The sequence below is a fragment of the Notechis scutatus genome, chromosome Z (genome assembly GCF_049901735.1).
Source record: "Notechis scutatus isolate UNSWTSFEM ecotype Mainland chromosome Z, rNotScu1.2, whole genome shotgun sequence".
Taxonomy (NCBI): Eukaryota; Metazoa; Chordata; class Lepidosauria; order Squamata; family Elapidae; genus Notechis; species Notechis scutatus.
In genome coordinates, this window is record NC_142025.1 from 1,564,001 (window position 1) to 1,583,593 (window position 19,593).

General features: G+C 48.6%; 1 protein-coding gene across 3 annotated transcripts in view; it reads right to left on the reverse strand.

The window, feature by feature from the left end:
• Positions 1 to 19,576, reverse strand: part of KLHL18 (kelch like family member 18) — a 23,689-nt gene extending 4,113 nt beyond the window's left edge. For 2 of the 3 annotated variants that reach the window (XM_087948348.1, XM_087948347.1), the window contains exons 1-7: positions 19,335 to 19,576; positions 8,734 to 8,864; positions 7,638 to 7,778; positions 6,670 to 6,868; positions 4,045 to 4,205; positions 1,218 to 1,354; positions 1 to 110 (exon numbers count right to left, since the gene is read on the reverse strand). The exon at positions 1 to 110 is cut by the window's left edge and continues 128 nt beyond it. In XM_087948348.1, the coding sequence (XP_087804474.1) occupies positions 1 to 110; positions 1,218 to 1,354; positions 4,045 to 4,205; positions 6,670 to 6,868; positions 7,638 to 7,778; positions 8,734 to 8,864; positions 19,335 to 19,475 (1,020 nt within the window). In that variant the 5' untranslated portion in view covers positions 19,476 to 19,576. The remainder of the gene's footprint in view (positions 111 to 1,217; positions 1,355 to 4,044; positions 4,206 to 6,669; positions 6,869 to 7,637; positions 7,779 to 8,733; positions 8,865 to 19,334) is intronic. The other variant, XM_087948346.1, reaches the window with a different exon arrangement.
• Between the last annotated feature and the right edge of the window lie 17 nt (positions 19,577 to 19,593).

Sequence of the window (19,593 nt, forward strand, 5' to 3'; positions counted from 1 at the left end):
CACGCCCACCCGGCTGCGTGCCGTGGTCATTGGCTGGCACTTCTCCCAGTGGTTGGCTACGGGGTCGAAGACTTCCACCACGTTCAGCGAATCCCCTGCGTAGAAATTTGCTGCTGGCGTTTTAAAAAGCGATCGGCAAAACTGCCCCTGTATGGGCGGCCAGCAGTAACTCTGTGAACTCAGAAGGTGTTACAGGTAGTCCTCGACTTACGACTATAACTGAATCCAAAGGTTTTCACTGTTAAGCAAGATGGTTGTCAAGTGAGCTGCCTCATTTTACCTACTTTCTTGCCGTAGTTGTTAAGTGAATTATTGTTAATTTAATACAGGCATGAAAGCCAGTCAGGTGACTGGGCCAACCACCAGGAGATGGGGAGTTCTAATCCCGCCTTAGGTGTAAAAGCCAATTGGGTGACTTTGGGCCAATCACCAGGAGACGGGGAGTTCTAGTCCCGCCTTAGGTGTAAAAGCCAATTGGGTGACTTTGGGCCAACCACCAGGAGACGGGGAGTTCTAGTCCCGCCTTAGGTGTAAAAGCCAATTGGGTGACTTTGGGCCAACCACCAGGAGACGGGGAGTTCTAGTCCCGCCTTAGGTGTAAAAGCCAATTGGGTGACTTTGGGCCAACCACCAGGAGACGGGGAGTTCTAGTCCCGCCTTAGGTGTAAAAGCCAATTGGGTGACTTTGGGCCAACCACCAGGAGACGGGGAGTTCTAGTCCCGCCTTAGGTGTAAAAGCCAATTGGGTGACTTTGGGCCAACCACCAGGAGACGGGAGTTCTAGTCCCGCCTTAGGTGTAAAGCCAATTGGGTGACTTTGGGCCAACCACCAGGAGACGGGGAGTTCTAGTCCCGCCTTAGGTGTAAAAGCCAATTGGGTGACTTTGGGCCAACCACCAGGAGACGGGAAGTTCTAGTCCTAGTTTTATCCCAAAACCAACGTTCACTTCCAGGTCTTGGCAAAAACACAAAAACGCCCCATTAAAATCTTCCTCAATCCCTGTAGCATTCACTTAATGACGGCAGATTTACTCAACGATCATGGTGACTCGCTTAGCAACTGCTGCATTAAAAAAAGTCATAAACTTGGATCGACCCAAGGGAGGAGCTGCTTTAGGAACTTCATGACTAAAGACCACAACTGGCAGGTTTTGTTAATGGTCGTAAATTGAGGATGACCTGTCTGGAGCTCAACAGGTGACGGAATTGAAAGTTACCTGCCGAATTGAGTCCTCCCACGGCGTAGATCAAGCCGGCGATGGATGTGCAGCAACGGGGCCGTGTCTTGAAAGCGAGGAGAGGCCGCCGGCGCTCTGGCATGAGGTGGTAGTCTTTGGCTTCATCCACGAGGTCCCTAAAGCAGATAAACCGTTGGAAGGGACCTCGGAGGTCATCCAGTCCAACCCGCTCCTGAGCAGGAGACTCTTGCAGCATTGCAGAATAACAGAGTTGGAGGGGACTTTGGAGATCATCTTGTCCAACTCCCCGTTCAAGAGAGGAACCCTTATGGAATTATAAAATAATAGAGCTGGAAGGGACTTTGGAGGTCATCTAGTCCAGCCCCCTGCTCAAGCAGGAGACCCTATCCCATTTCACACAACTGGCTGCCCCGTTGTTTTTTTTCTTGACAACCTCCCGTGATGGAGCCAGGAAAAATGCTGAGCCAAACAGATGAATGCAATTCTTGTGCTGCCTTTCATAAAACCTTGTCCCTGGGAGGAATCCTTGAGATCATCAAGGCCAGGCTGCCAGGATTCCAGCGATCGCCCTCATGAAACCTTGGGCCTTGAGCCAAACTTCAAAAAGCTTCAAAGAGTTCATTAGGAGCGACATGTCAGCGTGACCTGTGTGTAGCTGATTCTGAGACACGTCATTCACTGTCACCCTTGACCCTGGTATCCCCCACCTCTCTGGGTGCATCATAGTTCCTATTCTCCAATGAAACATGTCCATAGCCAAGAGTCACCAATCATGTTCTCCAATTAGAGATTTGCACGGCAGAAACTCCAGTCGCCTAGTTATCATCTTTGCAAGATATGAGTGGAATGCACTTTCGATTCCAAACGGCTGCACTGCTCTTTCAAACTCCTCCCCTTTCTATAAAACAGTCATATAAAATGTTTTATGAGTTGACCCAACCTTCATTCCGTGCAGAAATAGGATTAAAACACCCATGACGACGGTCAAGGACAAAAACAGGTGCCTCCTGATTTAAAATACAGAGGTGCCAATTTAGGAAGGGCAGCATTTCATTCCATGCGAAATGATTGTCTTTTTATATTTGTATCTCTGTGTACGAACACACTGTATATACTGTGTAATAAACATACTGTGCAGTACGTACTATACTGTATAACGCATGCAAAATGTTTCCGTCTTCCCACAGTTTGCCTTGAAATAATACCCAGATCGTGCTCAGTTTTGCATTTTTAAAGAAGGCTGACTTTATTACAGAGGGGTTTAATTTATTTATGGGTTTTATTTATTTTATTGTCAGAAGGAAGGTCAGTGGTGAATAATAATAACCAGATCGCCATAAGAAGCACAGCTGGGGCAAATAACCCCAAAGGCTGAATACATTAGCTTTTAAATCAAAGCCACTGAATCATTTATCCCCTCTAAAATAATTGCAAGATTCCCAGCCAGAGCGCTACAGGGAACCCTCACCGAGAGACCGGAAGGGAAACTGAGGCACTCAATTTCTGCAACCAGCCCCGGATGAACAAACAGCAAACTAAAGGCCGAGGCGTTGTAAATGGAAAGAAATTTGTTCATGTTCCCATCGGTTTCGTTTCAGAATTATACAAAATTGTACCCAGCTGCAAAAGGCCTATAATACTAACAGTTGCAAACCTGGAGTTGTTTGTAAAAATACAGCTTGGTCCTGGACTTACGACCACAATGGAGCCCAAGGTTTCCGTTGCTAAGCCAGACTGCTGTAAAGTGAGTTTTGGCCCCATTCTAAGACCTTTCTGGCCACTCTTGTTAAGCGAATCACAACAACTGTTAAGTTAGCCACATGGTTGTTAAGTGAATCTGGATCCCCCCACCCCTTGACTTGGCTTGTCAGTTGGTCGCAAAAGGGAATCATGTGATCCCCCCCACTGGGAAACGGCAACAACAGCCCTGAATTTTTTTTTTTGACTTATGACCATTTTTCAGATTTGCGACCATCGCAGCTTCCCTGTGGTCACCTGATCAAAACTCAAGACGCTTGGGCACTGACTAGTACTGACCACGGCTGCAGTGTCCTGGGCGTCACGTGATCCCGTCTTGTGACCTTCTGACGAGCCAAGTCAATGGGGAAGCTGGATTCACTTAACAACCATGTGACTAACTCAACAACTGCAGGGCTTTACTTAGCGACGGTGGCCAGAAAGATCATAAAATGGTGCAAAACTCAGGTTGAAACTTTCTCATTTAGCAATGGAAAATTGTGGCCATAAGTCACGTTTGTATGCTGTACTTGGCAGAACTGTCGCACAGCCTTCCTTCCTTCCTTCCTTCCTTCCTTCCTTCCTTCCTTCCTTCCTTCCTTCCTTCCTTCCCCCTTCCTATTTTTCTCCTTCCCTCCCTCCCTCACCCTCCCTCTTTCTTTTAATTCTCCTGTTTTCCCTCTTTCTTTCCTCTTTTCTCCCTTGCTCCTCCTCCCTTCCTCCCTCCTCCCCCTATCTTCCTCTCTTTCTCCCTCCCTCTCTCCCTCCTTCCTTTCCTTTCTTCCCTTGCTCTCCCTCCCTCCCTTCCTTCCTCCCTCTCTTCCTCCCTCCTTTCCTCTTTCCTCCCTTGCTCCCTCCCTCCCTTCCTTCCTCTCACCCTCCCTCTTCCTCCCTCCTTCCTTTCCTCCTTCCCTCCCTTTCTTCCTTTCCTCTCTCCCTCCCTCCCTCTTTCCCCCTTCCTTCCCTCCCTTCCTATTTCCTCTCTTCCTCCCTCTCTTCAGCATATTGTGGTCATTGTATCACAAAACTTCTCCCAGCACAGGGAGGGAAAGAGAGAGAGGGGTGTGTGTGTGTGTGTTCTCCCGCGCCTTTCCTCCTCCCGGCCCACCTGCACTTGTGGCAACCGCGGACGAGGTCATCCTGCTGCACGCGGTCAGTCAGGAACTGCGGCCGGCAGAGGGGCAGGCGGATCCTGGACAGGAGTTCCGGCAAGCAGGCCTCCCGCTGTTCCCGGTCGTACCTGACCCAGGCCAGGGCGGCTTCGTAGACCTGGCGGGAGGAGAGAGAGAGAGAAGGCGGGAAAGCTCAGCATCCAGGTGGAGCCGCTTCCCCTACAGGTAATGCCCGGCGCAGGTCACAACGGCCCCCTTGCCCCCACCCCTCCCGGGTTTGATCTCAGTACAGGTGGTTCTCGACTTACGACCACAATTCAGAACCAAATATTTATGTACAGGTGGTTCTCGACTTACGACCACAATTCAGAACCAAATATTTATGTCACTCAGGGAAACATTGGGTTAAGTGGGGTTTCCTCCCCCCTTTTTAACACACAAAGGTGTTGTTAAGTGAACAACCTCTGTTGTTAAGTGAACCTGGCTTCCCTGTTGACTTTGCTGGCCGGAAGGTCGCAAAAGGGGATTGCGTGACACTGCAACCGTCGTAAATATGAACCAGTGGCCAAGCGTTCAGAATGTAAATCACGTGACTGTAGCGAGATGCTGCAATGGTCGCAAGTGTGAAACATGGTTGTAACGTTTTTTCAGCGCCAGGGTAACTTTGGTCACTGAACTCTTGTTAAGTCCAGCAGATGACCTCCTCTACGGCACTCATGCCTCTTCTTGGTCTTGTTGTAAAACACAGGTAGTCTTCAACTTACAACGGTCCATTTAGTGACTGTTCAAAGTTACAACAGCACCGAAAGAATTTACAATGGTCGTGTTCCTCACACTTATGACCGCTGCAGCATGCCCCCTGGTCACATGATCCACATTCAGCAATCAAAATTGTCCTCTTGATAGCTGACTCGTATTTATGACGGTTGCCGCGTCCTGTGTCGCCTGGTCCCCTTTGGGGACTGACTGCAAAGCAGCCTCAATGGGGAAGCTAGATTCACTTTACAACCGTGTGATTCACTTAACAACTGCTGTGGTTTACTTAACAACCGTGGAAAGAAAGGTCGCAAAACGGGGCAATGATCAATGGCAATCTGGGGCTCAATTAAGGCGGAAAGTCGAGGGGAAACCTGATCATAAGTCACCATTTTAAGCCACCGTCGTAACTTTGAATGGTTGTTAAACAAATCGGCATTAAGCCAAGAACTACCTGTACGGAATAATAGGGTGTGAACAATTGAACTTGCAGGAAATTTACCCTTTTGCATCCACTGAGTGTGTACAGGTAGTCCTTGACTTATGACCATTCGCTTAGTGGGCATTTGAAGTTATGATGGCACTGAGAAAAGGGACATGACCGTTTTTCGCACTGCAACATTCTCCACGGTCACATGATCAAAATTCAGATGCTTGGAAACTGGCATGTACTTATGACAGTTACACGGGATCAAGCATTTGCAACCTTCCTGGCTGGCTTCCGACAAGCGATGCGACCAAACGGGGCACCCTGCAACGCAGCGATTTGCTTAACAAATGAGGGGGAAAAAAGCTCGTAAAACTAGGGAGAGCTCGTTACTAAACGGGGCGCTGCTCACTTTACAACCGCCTCGCTTAGCGCCAGAGTTTTGGGCCATACGTTGAGGACTACCTGCATTTTCTACCTTGTCTTAAAGATGTCCAGCATTGTCGAGTTTTTTTTTTCCCTTTCCTTTCCTTGTGCCTATCATTAATTATTGCACAACACACCTTGGGTCTTCCTCAGTTGTGGGTTCTTGTGTGGACTTTGTCGAGCTCCCGCGGCAGCTGGGCAGGATGGAGGAAGAAGGAACCCCACCGATTACAGGAAATTCTCTTTTTTTCCTTTGGGCCTGGGATTTTGGAAACCAGCACCTTGGAAAGTGCGTAAGAGGAATTTCCCGGACAGATTTATAATCTGCTAATGGCATTAAAAAGGTGTTTTGAATTCTTCCTTCTCTGGTTTCCCAGCATCTGGACTTCATGCAGTCAAAAAGGAAACCAGTTCTGCTCTGATTTTCGCCCCGGGTGACAACTTCTCCCGCCGCACTTAAAGGGAATTGCGTTGAGTTAGCACCACACGACCGTCAAGTGAATCCAGCTTCCCCCATCGACAGCGCCCCCCCACCAGGGGAACCACGCGGCCCCTGGGGACACGGCGGCTGACATAAATACGAGCCAGTTGCCAAGCACCTGCCTTTTTGATGGTGCGAGATAGGGATGTGTCGCAAGCGTGAAAAATGGTCGTAAGTCGCTTTTTTCAGTGCCGTTGTTACTTCGAACGGCCGCTGAATGAATGGTTGTAAGTCAAGGAGTGTCTGTAGTTACCTTCCTTGTATAGTTCAGGGGTCTCCAACCTTGGCCACTTTAAGATTTGTGGACTTCAACTCCCAGAATTCCTCAGCCAGCAAAGCTGGCTGAGGAATTCTGGGAGTTGAAGTCCACACTGGCTGAGGAATTCTGGGAGTTGAAGTCCACACTGGCTGAGGAATTCTGGGAGTTGAAGTCCACAAGTCTTAAAGTGGCCAAGGTTGGAGACCCCTGGTATAGTTGTTTAGGGAAAACGAAAACCCGGAGCGTATTTTAGGGTCTGGAAGGGGTCCCACCTGCTCCTCCAACTTCACGTGCAGTTCATCCCGAGAGGTCAGCTCCAGGACGTCGTCGTAAGGCAGAGCCAAGAACTCCTCCGACATGGAGACCTCCACAAAGTGCTGGTGGACAAAGCTGTTGGCGGCCTCGTACAGGACAGCGCACATCATGGTCTCCGCGAACTGGCGCACGCCCAGGCAGTTCTTGGGGTGAAGCCTTTGGACAGCAGAGAGAGAGAGAAGGGGGAGGAGGGTTGAGCGGAAAACATCTTTCCTCTTGGCCTCCTTTCCAAAGGCTAACCTGGGCTGAGCTACTTCCCTTTCCAAGCCCAGAGAAGCAAAGGCTGCCATCTGCTGGGACAAAGCAGCATAACGTGCGAATGGCCTTGGGGGACAGAGGGGGAAAAAAGGGATTAGGAAACAATTAGACAAGGGAGGCAGGAGCAGCCGCCACCGCCACCCCCGTCGCTTAAGAAGCAGCTAAAGAAGGGCCGATCCTAATGGGTCAATTGGATCATGCGGGCAGCAGCCCCCACCTCCTGGGATCCCGCTGGATCTCTTCCTGCACGGAGAGGAGGGGCTGGCATGAATCTCTTTTGCCCTAAGGTTGCATTCGTGGGGCACGGTGGTGGCGACGCCGTTTTGCCCAAAGCCGTCATTTCCGACCAGTGTGTGGCAAACAGAGCCCACTGCAAACTGGTGGTCTGTTTAATAACCACCACGAAACAGTCACGCAATCTAATAGGCCTGCTTTGCAACCGTAGACTCTACGAGGGTCATAAACTCGAGGGCTATCCTGCAATGTGAATTTCCTTGATATTTTTGGTCCCAGGAGATTGGAAATTCAAAAACAAGGCTGGGCCGCTATTTGACCGGGGTGGTTTAAGGTCTTCTGCCTTGGGGGGTGGGGGTTGGGCTAGGTGACCTCCAAGGTCCCTTCCAACCGTAGGGGTTCCATTTCCAGATGTTTTTGCATCCACGCTCACCTCTCTTTGAGGAAGGAGCAACACGCATCCTTGATGTTCTGCAGCTGCAGGAAACTGGCTCCCATCAACAGAGCCTGGACGTTTTGCTGATCTATGGCCAAATGCCCGTTGTAGGCAAAATTGATCAGGGCTTCCAGGGCGCTAAAATGGGGCAAAGAAGAGCCGACAGTTATTGATTTATTAATCAAATTCGTTTAACTTACCGCTTCACAAAAAGTGACTCGGGGGAGGGCGCAAGTACCCAGTTTTAGTAACCCACGCCGTCCAAAATACATGTATTACTACGCAACTCATAGTCCTTGCAGGTTCTAGATGTTCCTAAGGAGCACACCATGCTTCTGGTCCTCAAGAAGGTAGAAATAAACTAGTAAACCACCACTTCTCCTGGGAAAGGGATGCCCCAGAAAGCCGGCAGTCAAAGGTTTTTCTTAATTTCTATTTGCCTCTTATATAGGAAATTCAGAGGGGCGGCTGGGTTGTTTCCTTGCAAAACAGAACAATAACTTTATTGTCTTTGAATGTACACTATTCGTCCTGCCTTAAAATGAAATTTCATGGCATCCGGCTCTCAAAGGCTCACCCCCTCCAATATACGCTACATAAACGTGACAAATAAATGAATAAATACAAAATGATGCACATACCCACAATGTTATATGACGCAGAGAAGCAAGACAGCCTAGTTCAGATGCGTAGGTATACGTGGCAAGAAAAATGAATCTTGCAAGGTTACCAGACGGATGGCATCAGGAGCAAAGACGTTTCAAGACCCAATCAGATAACATTATCAGTGGTAGAAGGAAGTGCTAGAAGCAAACTGTGTTCCCTTCTAGCATTGATGAAGTTCCCTTGGTAGTCATAAAACATCTGCAGCTCAAAGAAAACCAAGGACCCCACACTCCTCCTCCTCCTCCTCTCCACAATCCCGTTCTCTCCTAGCCCTGATGACATTACCTAGTTGGGTCATGAAATGTCTGCAAGAAACTCCAACCCCGGCTCAGAGAGCCCCAAGGACCCCACCATAAAATGAAATAAATTTGGCCCATCCCAGGGGGGGTACGGGAATTATCCGGAGCCCCCAAACCCTCCGCTTTACCTCGGATCCATGCCCTGCATGACGATTTCATCCTGCTTACATTCCATCATATCGTTGGTGAACATGGCGTGGAAGTAAGGAATGGAGGCCGCCAGGACAATGCGGTGGGCGCTGAATTTGTGGTCTCCCACCTAAAGAGGAACAGAAGCAAGGCAGGAATCAATCCTTCGACTCGCAGCTAGGAACGGGCTAAAAGTCTCGTTTTGTCTGCAAGCTCTTCCCCCATTTTTTCTATTTTCTTTTTAGGAAAAATAAAATAAAATGAAAGGACGCTCTCAAATCCAAATCGATTGGCGGTGAATGAAACACGTCCGTGTCGTGTTCTACCCTTTTTTGAAACAATAAAGATTGGTTTGCAATTTTGCTTTTTGTTGGTGGCTTCCCCCCCACCCCCACCCCCCGAATTTCTGTCTGGGTTTTTGGGCTGGGCTCACTTCCAACTGCCGACCATGCATGGATGGGGTGACCATCCAAGGTTGACAAAATGCAGCCGGGTGCCAAGCATCTTCACGGGGGTGCGGGTGGCGGGGGAATGACTCGTTTTTGCTGGAGAAAGATTGCCAGCCAGATTAAACCGCTTCTGTCTAACGTGTATTTGGGTTAAATTCGGCTTATCTGACTCCGGTTTGCAGGAAGGCAAATAGATTATTAAAAAAACGAAAAAAACAACCCCCACCCGGGATGTCCAAAATGCAAAGGTCTGTAAGCAGAGTTTACAATCTGGCCCTGCCAGATATTCAAAAAAAAAACCTGACTTGTGTACAAAGATAGTCCTCGAATTGCAACCGTTCATTTAGTGACCGTCAAAAGATACCAACAGCGCTGGAAGAAGGGCACTTACGACCTGTTTTGCACCCTTACGACCACTGCAGCATCCCCGAGGTCGCCATTTGGACGCTTTGGCAACTGACTCGTATTTATGACGGTCGCAGCGTGCCAGGGTTGCGCGATCCCCTTTGGCGACCTTCTGACAAGCAAAGCCAATGAGGAAAGACAGATTCACTTAACAGCCGGATGACTAACGACTGCATCGATTCACTTAACAACGAGAAAGGGTGTAAAATGGGGGTGGGGGTGGGGGGCAAAGATCACTTAAGGAATGTCTTACTTAACAACGGGCATTTTGGGGCTGAATTATGGCCGCCAGCTCGAGGGCTAACCTGCCTTTTTTCCGGTCAGCCTGATTCCCTGCCATGGCCGAAAGAATAATTATTCTGTACTGATTCTGGTTTCGCCCTGCAGGGAATCCTCTGGTTATACGTGCTGGTTTGTCACCTCTAGTATACTTTAAATATATTTTATTAAATGTAGCCTTGGATTTTTGGCTACTGCAGTTTGTCCCTGCTCTGCCTCTCCTCTCAAGGCCAACTTCTCTGCGAAGGATGCTTCAGAGCTCCGCTCAAGCTCTGGGTCACTACGTTAAGGAAAGCAAAATTGTGCTGCCTGTTATGAAACAGTCCAAGGCATCGCTGTAGCTGCAACCGTGGCCCTGCGCCTCGGGAGTCCTGCACCCCCTTGGGGGGGGGGGTCCTGCACACCCCAGGGTGCCCACCAACACGGAGGAATGGCAGAATCAGCTTACAACGTCCTCTTCTCCGCAGGCAGGAGAGGAGGCAAAAAAGGCCCAGCCAGGCTCAGGCTGTGACACAAAGCTCTAGGTTTTTCAACCATTGGGCGGTGGGGGGGTCACAGAAAAGACTGGGCAGTATCAACAGAAGAGAATATGTGCAACTCAGGGTTGAACTGAGGGGGTCCCTGGTGCTCTCTGAGCCGGGGGTTTCCTTGCAGATGACCCAACTAGGGAACATCCATCAGTGCTAGAAGAAAGGAAAGGAAGAAGGAAGGAAGGTGGAAAGGAGAGAAGGGAGGAAAGAAAGAAAGAAGGGAGGAAGCAGGGACGGAAGGGGGAGGGAGGAAAGAAAGGAAGGAAGGAAAGAAGGAAGGTGAAAAGGAGGGAAGGAAGGAAAGAAAGAAAGAAAGAAGGAAGCAGGGAGGGAAGGGAAGGGGGGAGGGAGGGAGGAAAGGAAGGAAGGAAAGAAGGAAGGTGGAAAGGAGAGAAGGAAGGAAGGAAAGAAAGAAGGGAGGAAGGTGAAAAGGAGGGAAGGAAGGAAAGAAAGAAAGAAGGGAGGAAGCAGGGAGGGAAGGGGGAGGGAGGAAGGGAAGAAAGGAAAGAAAGAAGGAAGGAAGGTGGAAAGGAGAGAAGGAAGACAAGAAAGAAAGAAAGAAGGGAGGAAGCAGGGAGGGAAGGGAAGGGGAGGGAGGGAGGAAAGGAAGGAAGGAAGGAAGGAAAGAAAAAAGGAAGGAAGGTGAAAAGGAGGGAAGGAAGGAAAGAAAGGAGGAAGGAAGCAGGGAGGGAAGGGGGGAGGGAGGAAAGGAAGGAAGGAAGGAAAGAAAAAAGGAAGGAAGGTGAAAAGGAGGGAAGGAAGGAAAGAAAGAAGGAAGGAAGCAGGGAGGGAAGGGGGGGAGGAAAGGAAGGAAGGAAGGAAAGAAAAAAGGAAGGAAGGTGAAAAGGAGGGAAGGAAGGAAAGAAAGAAGGAAGGAAGCAGGGAGGGAGGAAAGGAAGGAAGGAAGGAAGGAAGGAAGGAAGGAAGGAAGGAAGGAAAGAGTGTGGAATCCTTAGTGTCTCAGAGCTGGGGGTTTTCTTGCAGACGTTTCATGATCCAACTGGGGAACATCTTCAGTGCTAGAAGGGAGGAGGGTTTGTAGAGAAGAGGAGGGGGAGCTCTCTGATCTTGGTGGTTTTCCTGCAGCCGAACCACGGAACCACTGAGAACATGGACAAGGCAAGCCACTTGGACATCAACAGAGAGCAAAACCCCCTCTCCGTTCGGATGACGTTCCCTAGCTGGGTCACGAAACGCCTGCAAGGAAACCACCCACCTCAGAGGGCACCAAGGACACCCCACAGCTCAACCCGGAGCAATGAACACCCTCTCCTAATCTAGATCGGCCACGTTTCCAGAGCGGCCAGCGCTCTGCAGTTTCCTGAGCCTAAAACGGTCTTCCGAAATCAGACGAACCTCTCCTGTTTTTATTTATTTATTTTTTTATCCTTTTCCAAAGGATCTGCTGTGCCAGGCGGGCGGGGACGAGACAGGTAGAGAGAAACTGGGCAGTCCAGCAGGGGCTATTTATGCCTGGAAAAAAGCAAAGAGGTCTAAAATTGCCCGATGAATCAGAGTCACAGAACATCCTCTCGAGGAGAAGGGCCCCATTAACTTCGGCCAGTCGTGATCTAGACAACAACAAAAGGACAGGCTGAGCGCACAACACAATCAAAAGCTGGTTGCGTGCATGTGGCAGGGGCCTTATTAATGGCGGGAGGAGAGAAACCTCTTTGCGGCATTTGCTGAAGGATGTGACATGAGGCTGGTCTTCCCATAAGGCAGGGGTCTCCGACGTTGGCCACTTTACGACGTGTGGACTTCAACTCCCAGAATTCCACAGCGCAGGCGCTGGCTGTGGAATTCTGGGAGTTGAAGTCCACACGTCGTAAAGTGGCCAATGTCGGAGACCCCTGCCACAAGGGGCACCTTAACCACTTTCTTACAGGTCTGAACACGTGCCATACTCAAACTGCCATTCTCAGAGAGCAGTCAGCCAGCCTGGCGCGTCTCTGGCGAGAGGCGAAGTCATCACAAATAGTGGACACCACACAGCAAGGTCATTTGGTCAATGGAGGTCAAGGGGAAGTACCATGAGTCGGAAAAATCCAAGGGAACGGATCTAAGAAAAGGGGACCGCAAGGAGAAGCAGTTTGGCTACAAGAAACTAGCAGAAAGTGAGTTCTAGTCGTGCCTTAGGCAGGAAACCGAGCTGTATGATTTTAGGCGAATCACCAGGAGACGGGGAGTTCTAGTCCCGCCTTAGGCATGAAAGGCGGCTGGGTGACTTTGGGCCAATCACCAGGAGACAAGGAGTTCTAGTCCCACTTTAGGCATGAAAGGCAGCTGGGTGACTTTGGGCCAATCACCAGGAGACAAGGAGTTCTAGTCCCACTTTAGGCATGAAAGGCAGCTGGGTGACTTTGGGCCAATCACCAGGAGACAAGGAGTTCTAGTCCCACTTTAGGCATGAAAGGCAGCTGGGTGACTTTGGGCCAATCACCAGGAGACAAGGAGTTCTAGTCCCACTTTAGGCATGAAAGGCAGCTGGGTGACTTTGGGCCAGTTGCACTCTTTCAACCCAACCCAACCTCACAGAGTTGTTGTCGTTGTGCAGAAAAGAGAAGAAGGGAGCATGAGAGATATTCCCCGCCTTGAGTAGACCGAAACGTAGAAGAAGAACAGGTGGGCTAAACTCGTGAGACGCAGGAGCTGCAGGACCCCTGAAAAAGATCTCGTTGACTCATGGATGAAAGCTGAAGAGGAACCAAAAATATCCTGCCACTGCCAGAAAGGTAAATGCCATCCCAGCGAGCCTGAGAAGTATAATTCCTCTTCCCACCCCGAACACCAGCACCACTTCTTGGAAATGCCTCTTAGAAAAAAGGACATTGAACAAAGAGGTCTCTACTCAGAAAAGGGGTATTTTTAGCCTGGAGAAAACAGCCGACAGACATGATAATTGAATGGACGAGACATAGAAGACAGCACACCCTGTTCTGTGTCGTTGCGGGGGGAGCACACACACACACACACACACACACACACACACACACACATAAGCCAAGCAACTACAAGTAGTCCTCAACTTACAACCACAGTTGTGCCCAAACTTTCTGTCATTAAGCAGGACCGTTGTTAATTTTTACCCATTTTACGAGGACTACCTGTGTGGGCGTTTTTCAAAACCAACACCTTTGTAAGCTGCCCAGAGTTACCTTGAGATAAGAAAGGCAAGCGTATAAATTTTATCAATAAATAAAAGAAATAAACCCTCTGATGTTGTGCAGTTAGAGGAATTCAGTCTTTGCGAATGATCTCACAGCCACAACCGGGCGCAAAATTTTTGTTGCTAACTTTTGTTCGTCCCATGTTATGACCTCTCTTGCCACCTTTGTTAAGTGAATCACTGTGGTTGTTAAGCCAGCCACATTGTTGTTAAGTCAATCTGGCTTCCCCATTGAATTTGCTTGTCAGAACGTCGCAAAGGGGAACATGTGACCCACTGTGATGGTCGTAAATACGAATCAGTTGCCAAACGTCTGAATTTTGATCACGTGACCACGGGGATGCTGGAACAGACGTAAGATGTGGACCCAAGTCATGTTTTTCAGTGCCGTCGCAACTTTGAATGGTTGCTACATGAATGGTTATAAGCTAAGGAGCACCTGTGTAAGGTTTAAACTGCAAGGAAGGAGATTTCAGCTGGACAACAGCTGAATGGCCAGAAAAAGGGGTCAACCACCTGGTGTGAGGAATGGTGGCAGGATTTGGGTTTGGCTCGTTTAATGAAAAGAAGGACCAGGGGCGATAGGACAGCAATATCCCAATATCTGAGGGGCTGCCGCAAAGCGAAGGGGTCAACCTGTTCTCTAAAGTCCCTGAAGGCAGGACAAGAAACAACGGATGGACACTAACCAAAGAGAGAAGAGACCGGGAAGTAAGGAAAAACTTCCAGACAGTGAGAACAATTAACCAGTGGAACTGCTGGCCACCAGAAGTTGTGGTTGCTCCTTCACTGTTTTTAAAGAAAAGACTGGACGGCCATTTTCCTGAAGCGGTATAGAGTCTCCTGCTTGAGCAGGGGGTCGGACTAGATGACCTCCGAGGTCCCTTCCAGCTCTGCTCTTCCATTCTGGTGGAATCTCAGTTGCTGGAGGGTTTTAAGCAGTGGGAGGGTTTTAAGCAGAGGCTGGAGGGCTTCATGGTGGGAATGGGGTTGGGCTAGATGACCTCTAAAATCCATTCCAGTCCTTTTATGTTCTGATTTTATGAAAGGGTTTATATACCTCCCCTTTTTGGGTAGATTGGGGCGGGGCCATCGGAAACGAAATAATAGTGTAGCGTCAAGCATCAAAAACATAACACGTCCCCCTGACTAAGCATGGAAGCTCTTTGTTGCTCGCAGACCGTAACGCATTAAGAAGCAGTGATGGGCTACTTATATAAAAACAATAAATGGATTCCGGAGGCTGAAAATAAGAATTGTAGGAAATGGCCTCCTTGGGGGCTTCCTAGAAACATTTAGTTGCTAGGATGAAAGTTGCTGGACTTATCCCAAGGCTAATGGATGATGTCCTGCACTTGTGAACAAACTCCCTCCTCGCACTGATGAGGTTACCTAGTTGGGTCATGAAATGTCCGCAAAGAAATAATCAAGCTCATAAGAGCTCCATGGACTACTCTTCATCATCATCATCATCATCATCATCATCCAACTGATGATGTTACCTAGCTGGGTCATGAAACGTCTACAAGAAAGCTGTCAAGCTTAGACAGCAACTAGGATTGCACAGAAGGAGAAACCCAGATAAGAAAGGATTAACACCAGACAAATAATGGAGCAAAAAACAAACACTCCAATCTTGGAACTACCGGGCGACGGGGACGTACTCCCAATGACACGGCAGGGCAAACCGATCTACTGTTATGTAAACAGAGAGCGAACCCTCTATAACTGATGTTAACTAGCTAGATCACAAAATGTCTGTAAGAAAACAGCTCAGCTCAGAGACCACCAAGACCACCCCAAAATTGTCCTCCTCCACCACCCTGCAAATGCCACTCCCTCTACTACTGAAGATGTTACCTGTCTTGATAATGAAACGTTTGCCAGAAATCAACCAAGTGCAGAAAACACTAAGGACCTCCCAATTTCCTCCTTCTCCATTCCCCCCTCCCTTCTAGCACTGAAGATGTTCCCTAGCTGGGTCATGAAACGTCTGCAAAAAAAACCCACCAAGCTCAGACAGCACCAAGCACCCCACAATCCTCCTCCCCTCCGCACACCTCACTCCCTGCTAGCACTGATGATATTACTTAGTTGGGCTATGAAATGCCTACAAGAAAACCACCCAGCTCAGAGACCACCAAGCACCCCGCAGTTCAACCCTGATCTCCAAATATTTCCTTCTGTGGGAAGAATAATTTTCTACATTTGAAGGATTTGAAACACAATGGAAACCTTTGATAGACCTTCCAAAGGAGCTTTTATTTCAAGAGGCAACTGGACTTTCTGGTTTTTCTTTGAAGACGTTTCGCTTCTCATCCCAGAAGCTTCTTCGGCGCTTCAGTTCTTGGATGAAAAGCCAAATGTCTTCAAAGAAAAACCAGAAAGCCCAGTTCCCTCTTGAAATAAAAGCTCCTTCGGGACAACCATGACCTGGAGGACTGAGAATCTCCACAGACCTTTGATAGGCAAGACTGGAATAATCGGGGAATGGCACTCACCCTGTCAGATCACCCTTGTTACTCTCGATGCAGCTAATAACCTGACTAACGGAAAGCATTCCTTTCGTGAGTCATTCAATTCTTGGAAAAATATCTTGTGTGCAAAGTTAACATATGCAACGGGAGATGAAGTACCAGAAACTGGGCTGCAATTAAAATCTAATTTCCACAGACTTCTCCGCAAGAATATATAAAAACCAGGCATAATTATCAGCTGTTTTGTTTTTACAGTCAAGCCCCCGTAAAGTAGCCTGCGACACATTCTTAAGAGGTGGTGCGATGCATTCTTAAGAGGTGGTGCGATGCACAGTGCACAATTCTACGCCAGAGGGGCTACACCCAATATTTGGGACATTAATCATCTCGACAGTGACGTCATGCCCAGAATGACACAGGGGAAGAAAAGTGTCGGAAACAGAATTTTAATTGGCAAAGGGTGAAAAAGGAAAACCTATCGAATGCAGCTGGTCCTGGACTTACAACCGTTCGTTTAGTGACCGAAGTTACAATGGCACTGCAAAAAAAGGGACGGATGACTGTTCGTAGCATCCATGATCATGTGATCAAATTCAGACATATGGCAACTGACTCGTATTTACGACGGTTGCAGTGTTCTGCGGGGTCACACGATCCCCTCTTGCAACCTTGACGAGCGACGTCAATGGGGAAGTCAGATTCCCTTAACAACCGTGTGACTCACTCAACTGCGGGGATTCACTTAACAAAGGGCAAAACTCACTCAACCAATATCTCACAACAGATAGCCACAGATCTCTTGGGCTCAATTGTGGTCATAAGCCAAGGACTACCTGCACGTGTATATTTCTTTTATAATTTTGTGGGGGTTTTTTTTGTTTTTTTTAATGCGTAGCACCATCCTAGTCACTGTAGGGAGGACGGAATACATTAGTACGCAATTGTTTGACCTCATTTGCTTAATGACCTTCTCCGCACTAGAAAGGGTGCGGAGAAGAGCAGCTAAGATGATTAGGGGACTGGAGGCTAAAACATACGATGAATGGTGGCTGGAATTGGGCATGTCTAGTTTGGTGAAGAGAAGGACTAATGGGGGGAACATGATAGCAGCCTTCCAATATTTGAGGGGCTGCCCCAAAGGAGAAGAGGGGATCAAGCTATTCTCCAAAGCACCAGGAGGCAGGATATGCAGCAATGGAGGGAAATTAATCAAGGAGAGAAGAAACCTGGAATTAAGGACAAACTCCCTGACAGTGAGGACAATTAACCAGTGGAACAAATTGCCTCCAGAAGCTGTGGATGCTTAAAAACACAGGAAGCTTTTAAGAAGAGACTGGAGAACCATCTGTCTGAAATGATATAAGGTTTCCTGCCTCAGCAGGGGGTTGGACTAGAAGACCTCCAGGGTCCCTTCTGACTATTCTATGCTATGCTATGCTATGCTATGCTATGCTATATTCCATTCTATTCTCTTCCTATTCCTTATTCTATTTTCTATAGTCTATTCTATATTCTACTATTTATATTCTATTCTATTTTATTCTATGTCATATTATATTCTGCATTGTATTCTATTCTCTATTCTCCTATTCTATTCCTATTCCTTAATCTATTTGATTTTCTATTCTCTTCTGTTTCTATTTTTATTCTCTTCTCTTCTATTTTCTCTTCTCTTCTCTTTCTCTTCTCTTCTCCTCTCTTTTCCTCTACTCTACTCTATTCTATTCTTTCTCTATTCCTATTCTGCTTTCTCCATTCCATTCCCTATCTTATTTTTTTTTGGCATTGCCAGATATTTTCTATTTAAGCTCCAAACATCACCTTGTTGGTCAAGAAACTTTAAGAATTGAAGATTAAAAAATTTAAAAAGCAGTTGGTTTAAGAAATGGGGGGTTTAGGGTCCTTTAAACTGGTGACGTTTTCAGCCCAAAGCCAAATATCCTCTTATTTTCTATCTACAATTATCCTCTATGACATTTATACTACAGGGGGGCCTCACTGTACAACCGCAATGGAACCACCATTTTCCACTGCTAAGCCAGACAGCTGCTAAGTGAGCCTCATTTTATGACCTTTCTTGCTATGGTTGATAAATGAATCGTGCAGTTGTTAAAGGAATCCGGCTTCCCCATTGACTCTGCTCACCAAAAGTTTGCAAAAGGGGATCATATGATCCTAGGACATGCAACGGTCATAAATACGAGTCAATTGCTAAGCAGCCGAATTTTGGTCACGTGACCATGAGGAGGCTGCAAGGCGTGAAAAACGGTCAGAAGTCACTATTTTTCAGTGCCGTCGTAACTTCGGTCCCTAAACAGATGGCTGTAAGTCAAGGACTCTACCTGTAGTCTTCTATTCCTCAACCTTAACAGACAAAACCTAGCAAGAAAGGGTTGATTTATTTGGTCAATTTATACCACTGCTTGTTTCTTCTACGTGAGTCTGGGAGGCGTTACCTGCTGAGAAAACACAACTGCAACCACAAACAACCTGACCCAAAACATAATCACCAAAGCCACATAAAGCCAGACAACCCCCCCCCCCAAAAAAAAGGGGAGGCACCTAATCTGTAATAGAAGGCGCTCAATTTGGGGGAACCTCAGCAGCAACGGTGCTAAAATGAGGGGATACTCTCCGCAAACCCCACTCCCTTCTAGCACGGATGATGTCACCTAGTTGGGTCTTGAAACGTCTCAGAAAACAACCAAGCTCAGAGAGCACCAAAGATCCCACCAATGTCCCACTCCTTCTTGCCAACCCCCACACCCCGTTCCCTTCTAGCCCTGATGATGTTGCCTAATTGGGTCATGAAACGTCTGGAAGAAAACCACCCAGCCCAGAGAGCCGCAAGGACCTCCACAGTCATTCTCCTCCCCCTCCTCTCCCCCTCTTCCTCTCCTTCTCTTTCTTCTCCTCCCCTCCTTTCCCTCCCCCTCCTCCGTTTCTCCCCCTCCCCCATTCCTCCTCCTCCCCTCCTCAATCCCCCACCCACCCATTTAGCACTGACGATGTTCCCTAATTAGGTCATGAAAGCTCAGGGAGCATCAACGACCCTCAAGGGAGGCTCTACTCCCAGATATTGTAAATTGATCAGGTTCTTGAGCGGGGACCGGTGGGGGAGCCCTAGGGGCCCCCAAAGGTCACCCAAACGTTCCCCCGCCCCAGTTCTCCTCCCTTGCCCTCTCTCCCCTAATGCCTCCCTATTCACCCCCTCCTTTTTTCTCCTCTCCCTCCCCTCCCCTGGGTCCCCTTCCCTCCCTCCTGTCAATCACGGCCCCTCCACGGGCCCACCTTGAGGGTCACGTCGCACAGCTTCCCCTGCCGCCTGATCTCGCCCATCACCCCGTAGCCGCGGCTGGGCAGGTCGCCCACCGAGAAGTGCACCAGGTCCTCCGGGTCCAACTCCGGGTCCGGCCCCGCCGCCTCCAGCATCTCGTCGGCTTCCACGCCAAAGCCGGCTCTGCCGGGACCAGCCGTCTTCCTCGCACGCTCGCCCGACGCGGTTTGGTTCCGCCCGGCCACCGTCGCTTCGCCGCCGTGAGATCCCCAG